We start from the raw sequence: 24301 nt of genomic DNA on the forward strand, positions 1-24301 counted from the left end.
ACTTTCGAAAAAGTGCCAATAGCAACAAAAGTAGCTAGAATATTCAATCATATGCACAGAATCCAGATGTGATCAAAGATGATTGTAAGTGTTAACCGGCGTGACCAACGCAAAATAAATCAGGCATCAATCTCAGCGTATTTTAAGAAGATTAAATATCATTTCTCCAATCAAACATACTATTACTAAAAATAATTTATATGAAATGAACATTGGTCAAGACAACACACGCTTATAACAGCGAAGATCCAAGCTACCAATACTGTCTGAAATAGCATCTAAAACAAAAACAAATGCATAGATCTTTCTACTTCAATGTTGGGAGTTCAAGACATTCTTTGGGCAGCCTCCTTAGCCAATACTCTCTCCCTTGCTTTGGTCTTGGCCAGGGATTTGGAACCCATGATGCCACCTCCCCATTTCTTACGGTGCTCCTCATACTTGTCATTAAAGTTAGCCTGAAATTTAACAAAAGAGAAGACAAGAATTGAGCATTACAACAGAACTTAGCATTAATGTCTAAATTAAATAGACTGTCTACATCTAGTGTTACTGTTGTTTAAAGATCATTACCTTAACTGCCTCCAGAATCCTACTAAACTCCAACTTATCTTCATTCTTAACTGAAGTGAGGCACAAAGCTGCAGCTGTCTTCTTATGGACAATCTATTAAAATTCCCCAAAAGGTGTAAGGAGTCAGTATTCAAACCTTCAAAAATTGTAAGTTGTTCTATATTTAAAGGGGAAAAAAAATGTTCAAAACTTACTGCTCCAAGCCGCGACTTGCCCTTCACAATTGCATATGGGACCTCCATTTTTCGGCATAAAGCAGGTAACCAAACAACAAGCTCAATTGGGTCAACATCATGTGCAATGATCACTAACTGTGCCTTGTTCTGCATGAAAAAATAAACTCCCTTTAGAAGACGCACAACTACAATGCCATTGCATGCCATTCAAAATGGAGTCATCCAAAGCAAAATCATATTAGTGTGTGCTCTATGCTCTATTAGAGAACAAAGATAGCATTTTTTATTTTTATTTATTTTTTTTACTTCATTTAAGAGTTGTACCCATATGGAATTCTTCTGTTTCTCAAAGTATAGAACAAGTAATTGAAACGAAGATGGGTACCAAAATCACAGCTAAAATATTCATATTTATCAAATAAACTAAGGTGCTAAAAGGAGACAGGCATAGGTAAGTTTTAATTTGCACCAAGCTGAAACACCAAACTTGGAAAGCTAATACTAAATATACCTCATTATGCAAATCATGAACTACTCTTATCCAAGAACTTTATTAGAGCTGACATAATAAGGTATATACTAGCCAATATATCAAGACCTGCTCAATGAGGTAGGTAACATGATTAAGCCCATATTTCACAACGATGGGTTTCTTTGTCTCTACACTCTTCCCATCAGCTTCAGCTTGTGCTCTTTTCAGAAGTCTTTCTTTCTTAGCAGCCTTGTCCTCAGGTCTATATTTAAGCAATAACTTGAAAAGATTTGTAGCTGCAACACAATAGAACAAGAAGTCAAATACCACATTTCCAGATGTATTTATCTCTGTATAACTCAGACACATGATTGGTTACAACTCTAAAATTTATCAGTGCAGCACTTATATACTGCTGAAGAAAACAGTGTCACTGTTTATATGAATTATTACAGATGTAGAAGACCTTAAACAGTAAAAAGATGTAATAATCACCAGTGTTCTTGTCAAGCGTTTTTGTGAACTGATTAATAGCTGGAGGAACCTTCAAACGCTGCTTGAGAATCCTCCTTTTTCTCTGAATTTGAACAACATGAGGCCATTTGACGAATCTAGTCAAATCCTTCTTTGGTGGCAGTGCACCACCAATACCAAATTGCTTTGTTCTCTTCTCAAACAAGGGGTTTACAACCTTTTCCTGTAATCATACAAAGCAGATTAAAAAAATTACTACTATGTGAAAAAGCAGACATTCTGCAACTACAAACTACAAACCAAAAAAGAGTAACATGTAAAACATTAACAAATACAAAATTACAAGTATTTGAAAAAGCATATACACCACAACGACAAATTTAAAAGCATAATAAAGTACCATGTTAAAACAAAAACAACGAGGGAAAGATTCTATCAATTCCACTAAAGAAAGGCAACTAATAACTTCAGCTCTTTTAACACATTTAAAGGATATACAACAACAACACATAAATACTTCAGAAACAGCTCACATGACATTAAAATTCAGAATCAGAAACACTATATCGCTCAAATTGATAAGCACCCCAACACAATGTCAAGCAAAAAACAAGTATAATATTCGCAAGTAAACAACCTTGAAATGTATCAATAACATACATTTTAAGTAGGATGTTTGTGTGCGTGTGAGAGAGAGTATTACTTACGGGACGCTTCTTTGCAGCAACAGTGGCCTTCCCACCTTTTTTGGGAGCCTATAAAAGTCAGAAAAAGTCAAAGAAACAAAACCCAAAAGGGATAAAGTTCAAATACCATTCCAAATCAACCTAAACAATTATATCATCTTTCAGTAAAAAAAACTGTTAAAATATTGCCTCTCCACTTATAAGCAAAAGAACTTGTTTATGCATATATTAGAAAGACCCCCTTTTTTTTTTTTTTTTTTTTTTTTTTGGTTTGGGTTTAAATTACAAAATTTAAAGAACCCTTTTATCTTAATTTGTAAAACTACATATCCATTTAAGTGTTTTGGATTTATTGGGAACATGGAATTTGTGAATCAAATTTCAAAGAAGGAATCAGACATTCGTAACGCCAAGGATCTAAACTTTTAACATTTCCACAAATAAAATACGACAATCTCTTAACTCTCTCAAAAAACACTTCCTTTTTTTAAAAAAAAGATATAGCTCGTCGTTTATAGATACAGAACACAGAGTAACAATCTATTATGCAAACTAACTTCAAAATTCAGTGTTAGAAATGAATTGAATACAAATTAACATAAAATAATTGACAAAGCGAATGAAATATGAAATCGGGAAATTACCATGATCGGATATTCAAATGGAGGCCGCAAAGAAAGAAGCAAGAGTTACTACTCCAGGACTTTAACTCGCTGACACGGAGCCCTAAATCCCCAAGTTCCATTTAGTTTGCAAACAAGTCCTCATATTTTTACCTAATTAGAAAAAAATCCCCTGAATTTTTTCTTTGTTGCGTTTGCTTCTGTATGTCGAATTTACATTTATGCCTTTTGAATTTTTTCTTAATTTTTTTGAATTTTCTCTATTTTTTCTTTTTTTTTTCCAATTAAAAAAAAAAGAAGAGTTAATTTTCTCTCTTCATAGATTTAAGGGGAAGTTTCTTAAAAAAATATTTTACTATTATTTTTTATATTTTATATTTTTTCTCTCCATATTTAATGTTTTAATATTTAATATTTTAAATGATGATAGAGAATAATAGTAGGATTCTCTTTTAATATATGTCAACAATGCATTGGAAGTTACCACTGATACACTGAAGTTTTTCTCCATGGTAGGAGAAAATCTTGGGTACTACGGTGGTACCACATCATATTATACCACGTCAATATATTTATTGCCACATGTCATATTTTATTTTCAAATATTAAAATTTTGAAAAGGCTTTTTGCATGTTCTAGAAGAACGGCGGTTTGTGTTCCAATTTAAGTTTCTCCTCCAGAAAATAAAGTTTGGCTCATGAAAAAGCGTGCTTAAAAAAAATAGATTCATTTACCCATTGTTAGCTAGCTATATTTTAGCGTGGAAGTGTCCGGCTCTTCTTTCAAAATTATCTTGCAAGTCATTTAACCCAGAAAGAGCAATAACATTTTTGGTTTGGCAAATACGATTTTTCTGGAGCTTAGTTGGCTTCTCTAAGAGAAGTTATTCTTCAGCTTGACTTAGATACTATGCATTCTTCATTTCTCTTCGGGTTTCTTCTAAAACTATCTCACACTATTATTCAATTATACAAATGGATGAGTTTATTGGAGAGATAGATGATGGTGGCAGCAATATATACCAAGATGATAATGTCATTTTGTACTACACTAAAGGCAAAGCTCATATATGTTAATTTTTAATATTTATATATATAACTTATGTAATTAATTCAAATATTAAAAATTTTATATGAAATATATTTCTTTTTTATTATTTTTACAAGAAAGATTGATGAAAAAGAAATTGATGAGGAATTAAAATTGGGAATTAATTAAGGTATTTTTCAAAGAAGAAGCATATAATTTATGTAACATGTATGCTTTAAGGAAAGGTTTTAGCATTCATATATAAAGCCACCATTCGAAGAGGTGCACAAAGGAATGAAGTATATAAATCGAAAGGATGAAAACGATGCACTTTAAACAATTATCTAGAAAGATTAAAACGGTGTGTTTTTGGTTTGTTGGTACTTTGGTTCATGTAAACCTTGACACATGCAAGCTAACAGCAACAAAATTTAAACTGGGTTATATTTGGCTGGTACTGTAGCACTTTGTTCTCCCCTGTTTTAGCAGCTGTTACTGTTCATGCTGAAGTTGTTGCTTCTTTGAGCTTGCTGTTACTGCTGCTGCTGCTGCCATTGTTGCTGCTGGTGCTGCTGTATTGATGCTGGTGCTGCCGTGCTGTTGGTGCTTCTGTGTTGCTGCTGGTGCTGCCGTGCTGCTGGTGTTGCTGTATTGCTGCCGTGCTGCTGCTGTTGGCATGTTTCTGTATATCGTGCTGCCGTTGTTGTGTTTCTGCACCTCCATCAAACTGTTATTGTGTTTCTGCACCTCCATCACAAAGGGACAGTTGAGGAAAGCTATAACAATAGCTTATAAATTAACTATAAACTTTCAAACCAAAAGAATAAAAGCTTCAGTGTAAGTACTCAGTATGGATGTGTTACATCTAGCAGTTGATACCATACAACCTCTGTAGTATGAAAACATCTAAATAAGCACTAAGTACATCAAAAACAAATTTGTTTGCAGCAACACGTCCTCAAGCATAACTTCGATCAATTTCAATCTTTTTGTCCATGAAAATGATGAACACCATAGAAATGTGGATCCTACAACACAATAACATCAACATTATCATTTAAATTAATTATGTTATAGTAGCTAACATTATGGATGATTCTATAATATATGGAACTATTTGACGATGTAAACATACATACATTCAATTCCCATAAATACCTGAGTTAAGTAAGGCATTTGATCTGTTGTTGAAAGCATTCTTATAAAGAGAAGGTTAGGATGTTCAACATGCCAATTTGAAGTTTTCTAAAATAAAATAAAAAAAAGAAAAAGAAAAAATAAAAAATTAAATAGGTTTAACTAATATTTGGAAAAAAATTCAAAAATAAATTTTATAATAATTACACCGAATGGATGAAATGTTGGCAATTGACTTGGAGTATTAGTGGGTGCTTGAAATTCGTCACTAGTTATCCCTTGATTGTTTCTCCCTGCAAATATATATATATATATATATATGTGTGTGTGTGTGTGTGTATGTGTGTGTATATTAAACTAACAAAGAATTAATACCTACTAAATCATCAAAGCGAGTAATAAAATGAAATTACCAAAACTCATAGTATTAGGCCTTGAAGATTGAGATGAACTCCCAACTTTTGCACTTTTCTTTTTCCTCTTCTCCAAGCTATTTTTTATTCGAGCATTTGTCACACCTTTAGCTCTTATTATTGGGGGATTAAGCACCGGACACTCATTGGATGACACATTATTATTTATCTGGTTATCTTTTTTGTTCAAGTTTCCCATCACATTTGCAGTTTCCTCATCATTTTCAAGTATCTTCATGGCTTCCATTAACTTTTGTTTGACGATCTTTGTTCCCAAATCACTTAGGGAACCTACACTAAAAACAAAATTTCCTTGATGCATCAACTCACTCAAATGCAATGATTGTGCAGATTTCTTCTCTTTATCAAGTGAGTCAGACAAATCATAACTAGCCACAATTCCCTTTTTTGCTCCTTTGCTCCATCTCTTCATTATGTATTGTTCAGGTATACATGTAAAATTTTTTGAATCTAGCACTTTAAGAGCATGACAGCACAATAATCCCATTGATTCAAATAATTTACATGAACATGAAACTGTAGAAGTAAGAGAGCTAAACTGAACTTTAAAGATCCTTTTGCAACCTTCTTCAAATGCTTCATAAATATAATCAATACCATTGTTACTAATTTCAGTCATCCTCACTCCAAAACAACTTATAAGCTCTTGTTAAAAAAATGAAAATATTTTCATTGTATACTCACTGGCTGCATGCTTAAAAATTCCACTCTTTACTCTGAGATGAGGCATGCCATTCTTGCAATGGAAGTCTTCTTCCAACTCAGCTAGTCGCATTTCTTCTATTTTATTCTCATAATGGTGTACAAAATCCACAAGATCCATAGTTTTCGTGGAAATTTGGTGGAAGACATTATTTGTGCTCTCACTTCTTTGGGTGGATTTAATATTCGCTGAGAATGTATCTAAGCTAAAAGCTTGACACCATTTTTGCCGAAGTGCATAAAGCTTTTTTAGCCATGGATGACTATCAAGATTGAATTTCAAAATCATGTCATCCCATGCAGCTTGAAATTCAACTTCATTGTAACAACCATGAAAGCATTTGTTGAAATGCTTCTTGAACTCTGGATTACCATAATAGCTAGCAAGATGTATAGTAGCATTTTTAGCAATATGCCAAGTACATAACCGATGGCATGCTTTTGGAAGTGCAACTTCAATTGCACTTGCCATTGATCTATCTTCATCCATAAAGATAGTCTTTGGTTGTTTATTTCCCATTGCTTCTAAAAATGTTTCAAACAACCAAACAAATGAGTCGATGCTTTCGTCCAATAAAAATGCACAACCAAATAGAACATTTTTCCAATGATGATTGACTCCAACAAACGGGGCACAAATTAAATTATATTTGTTGGTTCGAAAGGTAGTGTCAAAACAAACAACATCTCCAAAGCACTCATAATCCAATTTTGATCTACCATCTCGCCAAAAAAAATTAGTCATCCGATTTTGTTGATCTACTTGTACAGTGTAAAAAAAATTAGGATCTTCAGCTTGCTTATGCTTAAAATGATTTATCAAACTTTGTCCATCCCCTCCTTCTATCACTTTTTCCTTCCTTTTTTGTAAGAAGTTCTGGCAATCTTTCTTAGTGAACCCAACATTTTCAGCGCCACCAACTTCATTTGCTAAGTATGAATATGATCTTGTTGCTCTTATACCGGCATCAACCATAGAACTGATAACCTATGCATGCCTTTATGGTATTCTTCGTCCTGATCTCAAAAATTGTTTTTCTTCAAAATTAGCAAACTCATGGTTGTGTTGTAGGTTAAGATAGGTAATTTTCCATATACTGTTATCCATAGTGAATCAAATTAAAGCCTTACAACCTGTCATTGTCTCTAATCTTCTTAATTTTTTCACTTCACCTAAGTCTCCATCATGTTGAAGTCCTTGTTTTGAGCACAAAAACTCTCGTTGTCGTATATTCCTTTGTGCATCTCTTCGAATGGTGCTTTTGCGAATACTAAAACCTTTTCTCAAAGCATACATGTTGCATAAATTATAAGCTTCTTCTTCAGAAAAGACCTCAATTCCCAATTTTAGTTCTTCATCATCAAGTTCTTTTTCATCAATCCTCCCTGTAAAAAATGATAAAAAAAAAGTATATTTCGTACAAAATTTTGAATATTTGAATTAATTATATAAATCACACATGATAGAAAAAAATTAATTATCACAAGAATAATATCAATTAAATATTAAAAAGTAACATATATGAGCTCTACCTTTATTGTAGTCCAAATGACAGTATCATCGTGGTGTATATTGCCACTTCCTTCACCATCATCTATCCCTCCAATAAACTCATCCATCCTATATAAAATGCATAGACATGATTTATAATGTAGGAACATAAATCAGATTAAAACAACATCCCTAACTAAATATTTAAAAAAAAAAAAAAAAGCTTACAACTATTGGATATAATGAGTGTATCGTTTACAATTTAGCTAAAAAAATGAACATAAGAAAGGTGTTTGAATTCAAAGGTCCTAAAGCATATCCAATATTTAAAAAGTAAAAACTTAAAATAAAGAAACATAAATGAAGCAGTGGAGGTTATATAAATGAAGATTCTATATGAGTAGTGATATTATCATACCTTCCAGGTTGATTGAATGATAGTATGAGATAGTTTTGGAAGATGCCCAAAGAGAAATGGAAGAATGCATAATACCTAAGTCAAGTTAAAGGAAGATGCAAGATGATTTTGGAAGAAGAGACTTTCACGCTAAAACATAGCTAGCTAACAATGGGTAAATGAATCCATTTTTTTAAAACACGCTTTTTCATGAGCCAAACTTTATTTTCTGGAGGAGAAACTTAAATTGGAACACAAACCGCCGTTCTTCTAGAACATGCAGAAAGCTTTTTCAAAATTTTAATATTTGAAAATAAAAAGGTGACATGTGGCAATAAATGTATTGACGTGGTATAATATGACGTGGTACCATCGTGGTACCCAAGATTTTCTCCCATGGTAGGATGTCAGCTTGATTCAATCGATGTTTTACGTTTTTTCCAAAGCAAACTAAATGGAATCATGGTGAGAAACTAAAACATGCTTAGTTCAACTTGTTCAATTTGGTCAAAATTATTACTTTTTAATATTCTTTTAAAAAAATATTTATTATTTTTTCTTATTTTAATTTAGTATTATTAATATATTTAACTAAATAATATTAAAGCATAAACCAAATCAATTCGATTTGATTGATTTCATCGATTTGGATAAATTCGTACTCACCCTTACCCTTCAATTTTATTTTAATTAAATGTCAACTTTTATTTTTAAAAAATCATTTATTTTTTTTTTACCAATTAATTTTGATAGTTAAAAGATTAAAATTGTATTTGAATATTATTCAATCATAAATACTAAATTTTACCCTCTTTCTTAATATTGGTAAAATTGAAATATAAATCTATTTTGATATATTATGAAAAAAAAATCTAATTTGATATATTATGAAAAACAAAGAGAATTAAGTGATGAAATTTTAAAATCATACTCGAAACTTATAATTAGGGTAAACCACAAGAGACCTAAATGGAATTTTTCTAAAATTTGAAATAAAATAAAATAAAACAAAATAAAAACCTGCTTTAGTCATGGCGGATATGTGGTAAAAACATATTGGAATTGGAGCAAATAAGAGTATTTTATAAAGCAAAGATGAGAGAATGTGTATGTAACGGTCGATGACTGAGACATTTTGTGCGGTTGAATGTTTCGGTGCATAAGCTATGCGTTTCATTCATGTATCTACTTATGACACCGACTATCCCCAAGCGCTAATAATAAAAAAGGATCTTTATGTTAGCAAATTTAATAAAAAATATTGAAATCAATATGTACGAAAATATATGCCTTTTTTTTGAAAAAAAATAAATTAAAATACATATATAAACATATTGTCGTATCATACAAATGAAAAAAATTGTATTTTTTTAAAAATAATTTCATTATTTTTTATGACAGCATAAAAAATTATGTATAAAAATATTTTTTATTTTTATTTTATTCTTTTAATTATTTATTATTTATTATTTGTTAATATATTGAATTATTATTATCTTACTAATAGTTATTTTTATCATATATATTAAAAATAATTAATTCTAATATATGTTTGATACCTCCATATTTTGTTCCATATTTTTTAATTTATAACGTATTATGCACATACCAAAATTTATAATTTCCCTTTATGTATTTTATGGTCAGATTTTTAAATAAATAAAATGATTTATATACATAAATATATTGTTTATGTATTTTTGTCATCCCGTATTTAACTAACTATGTTACAATTATTTACAAAATTTACCTTTTTTTCTAAAGACTAACCAAAGAAAGAGAGAGAGAGAGAGAGAGAGAGAGAGAGAGAGAGAGAGATGCTTAAAGGATGAACAGATTTTTTCTGTTATTTTTTAAATATAATATTTATATAGTATTGCGTATATAAATAGAGAAATTGTAATGCCTAGCCATTAATATAGTAAGTGTATTCTAGAAAAAGATTGGTTAATAAATTTCAGTGAAAAAACAAAAAATATTTGTTCAGAGAAAATTATTACATTAAAAGTATCTCAGTTAACCAATTTATTGCAGTGATTATTATATGAATCAATGAACTTAAAAATTATACAAAGTTTACCAACTCTTATTCACGAAATTATAATATTTCAAATTTAATTTAATATTTTTTAAGGCAAAAGATTACTGTATATTCTACATTAAGAAGGAAGGAATTTTTTATGTAGGGCTCAATATATTAGAAAATAAATTTTCAATTATTTTACAAATACAACCATTAATTAACAAATTAAGAAGTGCATTTGGAATAGTACATTTCACTGTCAAATCTTAGAGATGCATGGGAATATCTCATATAATGGAATCTACGTTGTCCTAATCTAAACATACTTTCTGGGTGTGTTTGGTTCATGGGATCAGCCAGGACTGGATGGGATTGTATCCCAAATATAGTGTTTTGTTTGCAATTTTGAGTTTGAGACAATTTAACCCAAACAGTGATTTAATCCCAAACGATTGAGACTCATTTGACTCGTCCTCCCCCTCCCCCCTCGGGTCATTCTTATCCCAAACTGAAACGAAAGCCTAATCTACTCTCTCGCCCGAAGGAGCTTGCTGGAACTTGGTGGAAAATCAAAGGAGCTCGCTAGACATCTGCATCTCTCGGAGAGAAAAACATGGTTGGTGAGTCCCCTCCATCTCTGCATCTCTGTATTTGTTGAGTCTTCTTCTTCCTTGTCTGTTCTTCTTGTCATTTGTTGAAATGAAGGTAGATCTGACTAGAACTGGAAAATAACTCTATTCTCTCGCCGAAGGACCTCATTGGAATGCGGTGGAAAGTCGAAGGAGCTCGCCGAACATCTGCATCTCTGGGAGAAAGAGACACGGTCGGTGAGGACCCTCCATCTCTGCATATCTGAATCTATAGATTCTTCTTCTTCCTTGACCTTTCTTCTTGTCCTTTTTGTTGAAATAAAAATCGATCTTACTAGATCTGTCCTTTTTCTCTAACATATGGGTCTTTTGCTTATTACGGTATGGGAAAATTTGTTTGATATACTCTTTTGCAATATGTTAGTTCTTTCGATTTGGGCAATTTTGTAGTTTGTATTACTATGGAACAAATTTTAACAAATTTTTTGTTGCATGTTTCTCTCCATCTTTTTTTCTTTTTTTCTTTTATTACCCTAAAAAATCCCTTCTTTCTTTCTCTAACCATTTATTTTTCTCACTGCTCTACAACTTGGAACTATTATTTTCATATTTTATTGGAATCATTTTTGAACCACCAAAATGTGTGGAATACTAGCCGTTATTGGTTGCTCTGATGATTCTCAGGCCAAAAGGGTTCGAGTGCTTAAGCTTTCTCACAAGCAAATTTCTCATTGGCTTGCTCTTTTTATGCATTTGCTCTGCTTCCTTTTTTTTTCTTTGCGTTTATTTGGGGTTGAATTTTGTTTTAAGTATGCAGTTGTTGCACATAAGCCTAATCTTTGTTAACATAGAGTTGATTGCAAATTCTTTCGTTTGAAAATCTTTGTTTATTAAATTCACTTTATCCGATAATTCGAAGTTTAAAGGGACAAAAAAAAAAAAAATTATCTGATCTTTATTAGAAGATAGATATGGCAGTATGACTCACTTTGGATATCTTTGTGGTTTATTATTACTCAACCTGTATACATGTTTTTTGGCCATCGTAGTCCAATCATGGTCATTCCTCAAAAGAAAAAAGTCCAATCTCGACCTTACAGATTATATGATCCCACAATTTTCCTTACCCTTTAGAGCAAATTTTCAAGTTAAATAGAGAAGATAGGAAAAGAAAAAAAAAAAAAAAGTAGAAAACCATTGATTTTATTTTACTTCTTTGTTCATGTCAACTACTATATTATTTCAGTTCATAAAACATATACTATGGTTTCAATTGGCTCAAAATTTTGCTGCTTATATATTCTTGAATCTCAATATTTGACTCCCTTAATTTTGCTCATAAATTCCAGTTCTATTGGAAGGTAACCCAGGTGTTTGGAAAACTAGTTTAATTGTTGCATTAGGCAAGTTTTCTAGTCGTAATGTTGTAAGGAAAAAATTATCTGAGCAGGTTCGTAATTTCAATTATTTGTCCATCTTTATTTTAGCCTAATTTCTTTTCTACATTCTCTCCCAGTGTCCCTCCTCATCCTCTTCTCTTACTTCCTTGCCCTGCCCTGTTGAAATATATATATATATATATATTTAAGATAACATCAACGTGGCATCAGCAATTACATAAACTTCATGCCTTCAGCTATTACTTATAATATGCTGTAGTGCAAATGTGCAATATGCTTGAAATGAAACTGCTGCCTGTGACATATAGGACATTTCATTATTGTTAAGTTTTAGCATGCTAAATTATGCTTAAGCTGACACGTGGATCACAGGATGAAGTTGGGGTTTACCTTGGTGTTTGAGTGGCTTTTAGTTAACTGTTTGGTGGCACTTTTATTTAAGTGCTGGACATTTGTTATTGTAGTGGGTGGGCGGCTTAGGATATGTTGAGATGATTGTGTTTGGGATTCTTATAGTCATTGCAACTTTTTGGGATTCTTATATATACATCCTAGGATGGATATTCTTTTCCTTTGTAGTTTAAATTTTTTATTTTTTTTTTGTTCATTTATTATTGTTATGATTTTTGAGCTTATCTTTTATGCATACAACCTTTTTCTTTTATGTACTTTAGAGCTTATCTGTTATTAATAATGCCTTTCTTTTTCTGTAGTTTAGACTTATCTTGTGATTTGGATCGGTTGGACAACGAGGCAGTGTAGCTTATGAGTGGTTGAGAAACTTCGGTCCCTGACAGCCAAAAAAGTTTGGTTAGCCGAAAAGTGTATATTTAAAGTGGCGTTGATCAAATGTTTTAATTTTCTCTTTGTTGGTTTTCCTGCCAAGTCTTTTTTCTTTGTATTTTGTTGAAGAAAATCTATCTCTGTTCCTTGGATGTGGAAAATAATTCCATTTAATACTTTTCATTGATGATGTTTGGTTACAGTTTATGTTTGGAAAAATCTCTCATGTTTGCTCATTTGGTATTTTCCATTGGATTGCTATTGATGATGTTTGGCTACAGTTGAAGTTTTCCATTGGCATGCTACCCGAGCCATTAATTTGAAATTGGATTTAGTTGTTTGTACCTTGTACAACACTCTTATGAAATTCCTTATATATTAATATACTATCTATATATATTGGCCTAATAAAACTAATTCCATGTCACCTAAAAATTCGCCTCTCTGACACAAATCAAACACATCCTATTGAGTCGATCCACTTTATTGAAATGAGGTTATGAAATTGATGCCTTATTTATTTAAAACATGTTATAAACAAATAAAAATATATAAAATACGTATTAAATATAACAATTATGAAATATATTATTTGATTACAAATGAACAAATGTTAAGAAAAATATTAGTAGAACATAAATATAAATAAATATTAAATATGAAGTTCATATTTTTTTTGTTAATCTTTAATTCTACCTCATTGCCATAATCAATTAAACAAAAAAGTTTGGAAATGATTATGTTTCTTTTATCTTTTCTTAGTTCCAGAAATAATTGTTTCTATTTCATCCAAAATAAATTATGTGTCTTAAATATAATGTGCTTTCGATTTATTTGTTTTTCTTTTTATTTTTTTTAAGTACATATGGATCGAAGAAAAGTTGCTACATTCTTTTTGCTTCCAAATGATTCACAATTAGAGTCTTTTTGTATGGCATTTATGTTGCTTTTGTTTATGTATATGTACTGAGCATATATAAGGTGACATGCTAGAGGTTATAGGAATCAACTACCTAGGAATGCAGAATTGCATATGTCATTTCTAAATAGTCTGTTAGACAATGATGTTAATTGTATTAGTCAATTTAGGATGGATAGAAGAACATTTGATACTTTGTGTTAGTTATTACGCGAGGATGGATATGTTAAAAGTGATGGCATTGTTACATTGGAAGAGCAAGTGTGTATATTTCTACACATAATTGCTCATCATACAAAGAACTGTACAATTATCACTAGATTTTTTAGATCGGGAGAGACAGTTAGTAGATATTTCAATTTTGTGTTGCATGGAGTATTGTGCTTACATAAGACTTTGTTAAGACAACCAGAACCTGTATCAGATAATTATTTGGATGATAGATGGAAAGTATTTAAGGTATGTTTGTGGAATTGTTTGGTTATTTATATTATAGTTCAATTATTTGTAACATTATTTGATGTTAGTAACTTTGTTAATGACGTAGAATTGTTTGGGAGCTTTAGATGAAACATATATTAAGGTGAATGTCCCAGAAAACGATAAACCAAGATATCGAACAAGAAAGGACGAGATAGCCACAAATGTTTTAGGTGTATGTAATCCAAATATGGAATTTATATTTGTATTACCTGGTTGGGAAGGTTCTGTTTCGGATTCAAGAGTACTCCGAGATGCATTAAGTAAGCCAAATGGGTTAAAAGTACAAACCGGTAAGACTAATTCTCAAGTTTTACATTGTAGTAGTCAACATTGCATACACTAATAGGAGATATGTTTTTTTCTTTTTTTAGGTTGTTATTACTTAGTGGATGCTGGTTACACTAATGGTGAAGGGTTTCTTGCACCGTATAGAGGAACAATATATCACCTTTCTGAGTGGAGAGATGGTTGTGCACCCATAAATCATGAAGAGTATTTCAACATGAAGCATGCATCTGCTAGGAATGTCATAGAAAGATATTTTGGGGTTCTTAAAAAGCGATGGGCAATTTAAGAAGTCCATCTTTCTATCCTATTGCAACACAAATCAAGATAATTACCGCATGTTGCCTTATACATAATCTTATTAGAAGAGAAATGATAATTGATCCTGGGGAAGTTGAGTTTGATAGGAATGATAATGTTGACGTTAGTATCGAGGATGACTTTATAGGATCGATTTCTTCATCGGACCAATGGACCCACTGGAGAGATGATTTAGCTAAGCAAATGTTTGATGAGTGGAGATGTCGTTGTGGTCATTAGTGGTCGATTGTTGTCTTTAATGCTTCTCTAATTGTTTTATTTTATACTATTTGTTAAACATCTTAGATCATTTGTATGAAAACCAATATATATTCTGTGCCATTATTATCAACCGTGAATGATTGTTGCTTGTTTGCTTGCTGTTATTTGCTTGCTATTATTGTATTATTGAAATCATTAAAATGTGAATTTCGATAGAAATGGAGGTTGGAGGTAGCAGTGATGATATTCGAGGGGTTGAATCTAGATGAATATGGAGTAAAAGGGAGGAAAATGCTTTGCTGCTTATTTTAGATGAAGTTGTAGCTAGTGGGCAGCGGTGTGACACATGATCATTCAAGCCTGGCACAAGTACTATGATTGAGAGGCGATTGGCTGAGATATGTCATAATTCGAGGTTGCGAGCAAATCCACACAGTGAGTCAAAATTGAAAAAGTGGAAGAAACAATACGGTATAATATACGATATGCTAAACAAAAGTGGGTTCGGATGGAATGACTCTTTTAAATGTGTGGAAGTTGATAGTGACAAAGTTTGGAAAGCATATGTGCAGGTTTTGAAACATTAGACATCTTCTTTCACTGAATTTTTTAACTTGATATATGAAGTATTTTTTTCTATTGTTTACAATTAAAAGTTTGTTTTTTTATTTTATTTTAGAGTAATCCAAGTGCAAAGGCATGGAGAGGTAAACCGTTTCCGATGTATGAGAGGCTTGCTACTATTTTTGGAAAGGATCGGGCAGCAGGACATGGAGTACAAACTCCAATTGATATGGTCAATGATTTGAATTTGGATAGTGGAAATGAACAATTTAATGATATGTGTTCTCCAATGTCTATGAATGAAATACATAGTGAACCGTCCACCCGACCCAAATCAAGAGGTAAGAGAAAATCTGGATTGAAGGATGATGATATTGTGAGCGGGTTTGGCAATGTAGCAGAGAAATTATTTGATAAATTGGCTGCAAAGTTAGATAAATCTGAAGCCAATTATCCACAATACTTAGCTATGGCGCTTCTCTGCTAATGACAATCTTGAAATCTCTAAGGCAATGAGATTGGATTCATCGAACGTTGAGGTGTTTAAGATTATTAGGACGGATGCAGGCAAGATTGAATTTGCTAGGAAATTTTTAAATTACTAAATATCATTGTGGATCATATGTTTAAGCCTATGTATGAGGGGATGATACTTAGGAACACTTATATTTGAACTTTATGGACATATGTTGTATGGTTGTTTATGGACATATGTGGTATGGTAATGGATGTTGGTATCTAATTATGCATGTAAGGACACTTTTATGAAGCATGTGTTATGTTTTAGTGTATTAATATGTACTTGATTGATTTAATGCATTGGTATTTTATTTAATTATATTATTATATTATGTTATAATTTAATATAATATGCAGGAATATTCAATGGTAAGGAGAAGAATTTATGTTATGTTTAAAGGTAGACAACCAGGGATATATAATTCTTGGCCTGAATGTCATCAACAAGTCTAAGGATTTAAGGATAATTTATATCAAGTCTATAATACAACCGAAGAAGCTGAAATAGCATATGCTGAGTATGTAGAACAAATGATGAGGAATCTAAATAAGGCAAATCCAATACAACATACCACTGCACATACACGTGCCAACTTGAATAATGAGTGGCGTAATGGTTGTATAATCGGCTATTTATTTGGATTATTATCAATGTGTGTTTTTATTTATTTAGCATATAACTAGTTATCGGTGTAAACTCAAATATATTCATTTGTATGCAGACAAGTATGTGAAATCGTAGTTATTAACAAGTTCTTAATTAAATATGATGTTATGTTTTTTTATTTGTACATATGATTTAACATATTATAATATCAATTTAATTAGTTTTTAAAACCATATATTAAAAGTAATTTGTGGGTGTAAAAAAAAAATAACAATTTAATTACAATGTAAAGAAAAAATTACAATTACAAAATTTCATTAATTATCTTTATTTTTTATGAATTATTATTTATAAAATATTATGTTATAATTTAATTTTTATTTATTTTTAAAATTATAAATTAATATAGTTTGTGGATGTAATAAAAATTGAAATTTTATATGTAAATACAAATATATCAATTTACAATATTAATTAAGTATATTATTTTTTATTATAATTATAAATCGAATTTTATAATTTTTCACTAAAAAAAATTATAAAATTGTCCAATCCAGTCTAATCCTGTACCAAATATGGAATAACCAGTGTCAGGACCAGTCCAAAATTCCACACCGGAACCCTAGACAAGCCCTGATCCCAGGGAAACCCTACCAGACCCTCCAATGGAAAATCCGGCAGAACCTCCCCTAAGGGTTGAACTTACCACAAATTTCCTGCACTGAAAACACACTTCTATACACATCCCCTTATTCCTCCCACATTACTACAGTTTAATTCCACAAATTTGCAGCACTCTAAATGAATAACAATAATTTAGTGCATAATTAATACATAAATGTCCGAGACAGTATACAGAGCTTCATATAAATAAATGTGAAATTAGTACAATGACAAATAAAGAAGTAATACAAAATGGAGAGGAAAAAGGAAAGAAATACTTCTTGGACTTTTGGCAATGAACTGAAACATCGGGTTCGCCCCGGACGATCAACGTCTCCCAACCTGAACCTAGGGGAACGGAATTTAAAAACGGGAGATGCTAATCATCTCAGTGAGTGACCCTATCTACTGAACACTTTTAATATTAATAGTATAACAAATAAATGAATTTAATTAATACCAACAATTAAATAAATAAATAAATAATAAACAATTAAAGTAATAATTTCACTCAAAACCCTCACTATTCACTCCGTTGGAAATGTTCCCCTTTTAAAACATTTTCACAAAACCCGATATTCGTACTTCCCTAAAACCAAGGGATCAATTAATTTAATAAACAATAGATAAATACCCCAAATATAAATAAAATGTAATAAAATATAATAAATAATTTTTGAACACTTTGGGGTTTGAAATTTCCATCCCAAAATTTATACTTGACGCACCACATCATATACCAGTGATGCCCTCCGATACCCAGCGTCCCGAGCACCGACTGGCTGGGAGATTAAAGAGAGAAACTTGCATACGGCACTTCGGCATCCCGACAGTACCGCTGCTGAAACCGTCATCCCGGCCAAGGAGGGGGGCGGCTGTGGCCAATATCAAACTTGTCTGCCCTCAGTCCAATGGCAACTCACGGGAGACATAATAACTTGCGTGCTAACCACATATACACCGGAACACCAATACTGCATGAGTGCGTCTAAAATAATTACTAAATTAATTATAACCGTACTGATTTTCCAAAATCACCGTGGAAAATATACCAGTTTTCAAATTTACCATCCCACATATTTTCCTTTAATATACCCGGTACGAAACCATCGATAACAATATAAAAATAATTTTTCTCGTAACACGAGGTTCAACAAATAACATTCCACGGGCATAATTATAAAATTTAAACCACCAATTAAACAAATATTTTTCTTAAAATATTTAAACCAATTATGCCCAAAAAAAAATATTAAAATCACATACGATTTATTACTGAAAATACCTTGCTCATGCGTAATAAATAAATTAGATCACAATAAAATAATAATTTTCCACAATTATAATTAAATTGCACCACATGAGCATAATTCCAAATATCAATTAAACACCAATTAAATATAATTAATTATCCCAAATTTTTAACGGTGGGTCACTCACCTGAAGCACGCAATTAATTCAAGATCCTCCATGGGATCAATTTTATGACTCACCCGTGTTCTTAGAACAACAACATTACACATCTGAAATAAATTAATATTTTATTCGGGTAAATAATACCCGGTACCCGGGGGGTCTAACACAAACGTTAACCAAAATTGACAAATTATATACCGAATCGAAGTTTGAGTGACGAGGATTACGAATCCGGTCTTACTTCCCGGAGATCGGACCCGAGGTGGCCGGAATCTCGCCAGAAAGCTTTCGACCTTTAGAGACTCGATTCTCCCAAACCGTCGCAAATTGGAGGAAAAGGACACCGGATTTGGATTCAGAGGGTCAGAATTAGTGGAGAGGGACCAGCGGTGCAACTGGGTACTCGCCGGAACAGTGATTTCCAGCGAGCCACCACGGTCACCGGAAACCATCGCCGGCAGCGGTGCGTCCGGTGGCCGACGGCTGAGATTTTTTTTGGGGGTTTTGTAGATCGAGGGGAGAGGGTTCCAACGGGATCGGCGGTGAGGCAAACGAAGGCCGGACGGCGAAGAGTTCTGGGTTTGAAGATTTTCGGCCCCTCGCTGGAAAATACTCCGATCCCGATGCGTCGGAGGTCCGATGGCCGTGAAATTTGGTGGGTAGGCCGGAATTCCCACGGGTGAGAGACCGGTCAGGCGCGTGTAGCTTGGGGTGGCCGGAAACTAGGCAAATTGGCAGTGGCCGGTGGTTGAGGGGAAAAATCGCCGTCGCCGGAAAACGCTCCGATCCGGGCGCGTCGCCGGTTGGTTGGCCGTGAGATTTGGGTGGTGGGTCAGAAATGGAGAGGCACTCCTGCCGCTGGCCAGCGCGTGTGGCCCTCCGGTGGCTGGACGGTGGCCAATCGGTGGTGGCAGGTCGTTTCTCTCTCTAGCTCTCTCTCTCCTCTCTCTCCTTCCCCCCGTTTTGCCAAAATAAATACCACCGTGGGTGACACTGTTCGCCCACATGGACATCTCAGATGTCGACACGTGGCATTTCACTATTCACCTATTCAAAAACATTAAAATATTACGGTAGCCGGAAAACTTCACACGTCCATAATTTTTTAACCAGATGTCCAATTTAAGCATGCCGCTAGTCTATTAACTTGTATTGACAAGCACTTTACAACCATACAAAAGTTAAAGCAAAATTCTACAACCATAAAAAGTCAACCCCTGGCACCTTTTAGACAGTTTGAATCTCGACTTGTTTTGCCCATAGCTTTCAAACCATAGCTCCGTTTTCGACGTGCTACTAGTCTACGAACTCGTGCCAACATGTACTTCGTAACGGTGACTCGGTCAACCTAGAATTTCATCCAAGTCAAAAAGTCAACTTTTGACCCCTTCGATCAACGGTCAACGGTCAAAGTCAACGGTCAACGGACAACCTCGGCCAAAGTTGGAAAATTTCCGTTGTACTTTGGGACGGGGTGTTACAATCTTCACCCCTCACAAAAATTTCTTCCTCGAAATTTCTTACGTCGCTAAAACATATAAGAATATTGATTGCGGATTTGTGCCTCGAGTTTCCACGTCGCTTTCTCGACTAGATTAATTCACCACAAGACTTTTGATCTGAGAAAATAGTCTTATTGACCCATACACATTCTTCATGACTTAAAAATCTACACTGGTCGCTCCTTACATGATAGGTCTTTGATGTCCTTTCGTAGCAACAATACGTGAATTACGCTGCATACCCATGTCTGCTTTCCCGAAAATACTAACTTGCATACCACAAAACCAATTCTTCCAATAACCTCGTAGAAACTAAGGTAATGAGAACTTAACCTTCTTTGTCAGCCAAAGCATACGACTCTCTTCTACAGAGATAATCTCAAAAACTTAATCTCGGACTTTGAATTCAAGATCTTTTCCATGCACACCGGCTTAACTCATTTGTCGATTCCTGAGCAGCTTTCAAACTCTCTCGGAAGGCCTTTTCCTTATTCAGAGTCATCCGTAGGTGTTTGCATCCAATTTAGGTTAGTCGTCGTATGGTGCTTCTCCTCACCCACTTCACTTCAACATGGTGGAGTTCAATGTTGTCTCTTATATAGAGCTTCGTACGAAGACATTTCGATGCTCGCTTTGTAGCTAATGTTACAACGGACCTTATCAACGACAATTGCTTATTCCCACTTCATTCGATATTACATCATGCACGGTCTCAGCATAACTTCCGAGTGTGAATTCTGCACTTTGCTTGTCCAATGACCTGTGGTGGAAGGTGATGCAGTCATTAAGTCTCGCTCCAAATGTATCTGTATACACACAACTGTATAGCTCTTCTTCCGAACCTGAGCAGCTTAACTTAGCAAGTATAATAGAGACCTCTTCCACTATCATTACACTACCATCACGCCTAAGTGAATTTTAACTTTCCTCTTGTGCAACTTTCCTCCTCATGCCCACTAATTAAGGATATTCAAACTAGGCCACGAGAACACGATCTACAAGTCTTGGTCATAGTCGAACGCTAACCATAAAGTGCTTCTGAAGCATGCATCCTTAAATTAACAACCAAGTAGAACTTTAATCGCTATCCGGATCTTGTTTGATTCTCTAAACACTGTCGTACCTTCTCTTTGTGAACGATAGTTTAAGCACGAAATCCATGTTTACATCTCCCCACCCGACACGGAAATGGGCAAGGATTGAAACTACCTCAAACGTTTCTATTCCCCATTTTTACTTGTCGGTGACTTAAGTGCCTTTATTCGAATCCTACAACTTCCTTTATCGTGCCAAACCATAATGTCATCTAGTGAGCATTCCATATATCTTTGTACCCTTGGGGTGTATCGCATACATTGAATCACGTGCTTCCTTTAGGATCTCCTTTTTGAACTCAACGATATCCTACTTTGGACTCTTAATTGGCGACACTTAAACCTTAAGTCGCTCTTGGGAAAAACCATAACATAAAGCAAATAATAAAATATTTTTTTCAAATATACCACCAACATAAAATATACACAATTTATCAACCCAATTTAAATTTCCAAACTTCTTCAAAAATCAAAATATAATTTATGAAACTTACTAATTAAATCAATGAAATAATAAATAATACAAAAATTATTTTAATTAGTTTAAGATACCTTAACTTGCATAGGCAATTGTTAAAATTCCACATTGGAACAATAATAAAAACATGAATAAATGCATAAAATCATATCTTAAAATCCATAGCATAAAATGAAATATTCACACTCGTAATGGAGGTACGTACGATACCTTCTAACATGCTACGTGATCCATGATTCCAGCTGTCGCCGGCACTCTGCTACCAATACAAACCAGGGTGGTTGCCTATATTGGCCGTTCGATCCCCTGGACTCGTAGGCAACATGATTATGGGGCTAGCTCTACATGGACTACATTGGTTCGCCGCCTCCGTATGGTGCAATATATGCAGTATAATATCAAACAATATAACATACAAATACATGTACGAACATAAACAAAAAAAATACTTGAATAAAATACCTTTAATTTCAAATATCACTTTGAAAAGCATTTAATTTTTTTAATAATCGATCGGAAAAAATATTTTGACACCTTGAGGTTGATCGATACACATCCATACTCGACAACAAGTATCGATTATGGGCGGTGACCTTGCTAAATCATTGATAGCCGATACACACCCTTAGGCAATCATCCTTCTTCTTCATGAATGAAACAAATGCCATTCACGATGATAAGCTTGACCTAATGAAACCTTTATTCACCAAATCTTGCAGCTAAGCCTTTAAGTTCTTTAACTTTAATGGAGTCGCACGGCATGGCGGTACTGAAATAGATCGATGTCCAAAGCCAATTCAATAATGATTCGATATCCTTTTTACAGTCGTAATCCAGATAACTTGCTGGGAAAATGCTTTCGAATTGCTTCCCACCATTAGCGGTTACAACGCTCACCATCCTCTTTGGCATCAACCACCTGGGCCATAGACCCTTAACAACCATTCTCTGATAGCTCCTTGGAGACGAGGATAGAAATTAACCACAGCAAAGGCCTCCTAACTCCTCCACGAAGCACCACTTCAGGTAAGCTGAATCACTTTAACTTTATCCCTTTATGCTAGCGGTCCATAAACATAAGAACTACTCAATGCATATCTAGGACCACTTCGATTCCCAAAAAGATTCACAGAATTCGATCTGCCCCCATTACTTGATCCTCAAACAGAAAAGGCAATCCTTGAGCATCGACTAGGCCATAGGAATTCCCCATTAGGATAGATGATTCTAATTGACACCCTCGAAGATTAGAGTTATTCAAACTCGGGCAACGAATTTGCTTCGAGACAAAAGGAAAGAAAGCTTTAAGAAGGGTAAAACGAGAGATTAGATGCGGATGGGATGCACAACAATGCACAGTCCCTTAGGAATACTAGAACCTAGAGCTCTGATACCAACTGTCAGGACCCGTCCAAAATTCCACACCGGAACCCTAGACAAGCCCTGATCCCAGGGAAACCCTACCGGACCCTCCAATGGAAAATCCGGCAGAACCTCCCTTAAGGGTTGGACTTACCACAAATTTTCTGCACTGAAAACACACTTCTATACACATCCCCTTATTCCTCCCACATTACTACAGTTTGATTCCATAAATTTGCAGCACTCCAAATGAATAACAATAATTCAGTGCATAATTAATACATAAATGTCTGAGACAGTATACAGAGCTTTATACAAATAAATGTGGAATTAGTACAACTACAGATAAAGAAGTAATACAAGATGGAGAGGAAAAAGGGAAGAAATACTTCTTGGACTTTCGGCAATAAACTGAAACGTTGGGCTCACCCCGGACGATCAACGTCACCCAACCTGGACCTAGGGGAACAGAATTTAAAAACGCGAGATGCTAATCATCTCAGTGAGTGACCCTATCTACTGAACACTTTTAATATTAATAGTATAACAAATAAAGAAATTTAATTAATACCAACAATTAAATAAATAAATAAATAATAAACAATTGAAGTAATAATTTCACTCAAAATCCTCACTATTCACTCTGTTGGAAATGTTCCCCTTTTAAAACATTTTCACAAAACCCGATATTCGTACTTCTCGAAAACCAAGGGATCAATTAATTTAATAACAATAGATAAATACCCCAAATATAAATAAAATGTAATAAAATATAATAAATAATTTTTGAACACTTTGGGGTTTGAAATTTCCATCCCAAAATTTATACTTGATGCACCACACCATATACTAGTGATGCCCTCCGATACCCAGCGTCCCGAGCACCGACTGGCGGG

The 24301-nt window shown here is 33.6% G+C and overlaps 3 protein-coding genes and 1 long non-coding RNA gene across 4 annotated transcripts; 2 read left to right on the forward strand and 2 right to left on the reverse strand.

The window, feature by feature from the left end:
- Nucleotides 1-119: 119 nt before the first annotated feature.
- LOC107416277 (large ribosomal subunit protein eL8y) lies at nt 120-3134 on the reverse strand. Its single transcript, XM_016024755.4, has 7 exons — nt 3026-3134; nt 2403-2450; nt 1717-1918; nt 1348-1517; nt 768-896; nt 574-666; nt 120-458 (listed from the first exon to the last, which is right to left on the reverse strand). The coding sequence occupies exons 1-7, from the start codon at nt 3026-3028 to the stop codon at nt 327-329; spliced, it is 777 nt and encodes a 258-aa protein (XP_015880241.1). The 5' UTR covers nt 3029-3134; the 3' UTR covers nt 120-326.
- A 1391-nt stretch (nt 3135-4525) lies between these two features.
- LOC107416275 (protein FAR-RED IMPAIRED RESPONSE 1) lies at nt 4526-6826 on the reverse strand. Its single transcript, XM_016024752.3, has 3 exons — nt 6289-6826; nt 5584-6180; nt 4526-4809 (listed from the first exon to the last, which is right to left on the reverse strand). Exons 1-3 carry the CDS (start codon nt 6824-6826, stop codon nt 4526-4528), a joined length of 1419 nt encoding a protein of 472 aa, XP_015880238.1.
- A 3856-nt stretch (nt 6827-10682) lies between these two features.
- On the forward strand, nt 10683-13681 carry LOC112491252 (uncharacterized). Its single transcript, XR_007240565.2, has 3 exons — nt 10683-10838; nt 10970-11041; nt 12927-13681. It is a non-coding gene; the product is annotated as an uncharacterized LOC112491252 (long non-coding RNA).
- Nucleotides 13682-14181: 500 nt separating this feature from the next.
- LOC125422174 (uncharacterized) lies at nt 14182-16251 on the forward strand. The gene is made up of 2 exons (XM_048472689.2): nt 14182-15772; nt 15880-16251. The coding sequence occupies exons 1-2, from the start codon at nt 15575-15577 to the stop codon at nt 16249-16251; spliced, it is 570 nt and encodes a 189-aa protein (XP_048328646.2). The 5' UTR covers nt 14182-15574.
- Nucleotides 16252-24301: the final 8050 nt, after the last annotated feature.

The sequence above is a fragment of the Ziziphus jujuba genome, chromosome 4 (assembly GCF_031755915.1).
Source record: "Ziziphus jujuba cultivar Dongzao chromosome 4, ASM3175591v1".
Taxonomy (NCBI): Eukaryota; Viridiplantae; Streptophyta; class Magnoliopsida; order Rosales; family Rhamnaceae; genus Ziziphus; species Ziziphus jujuba.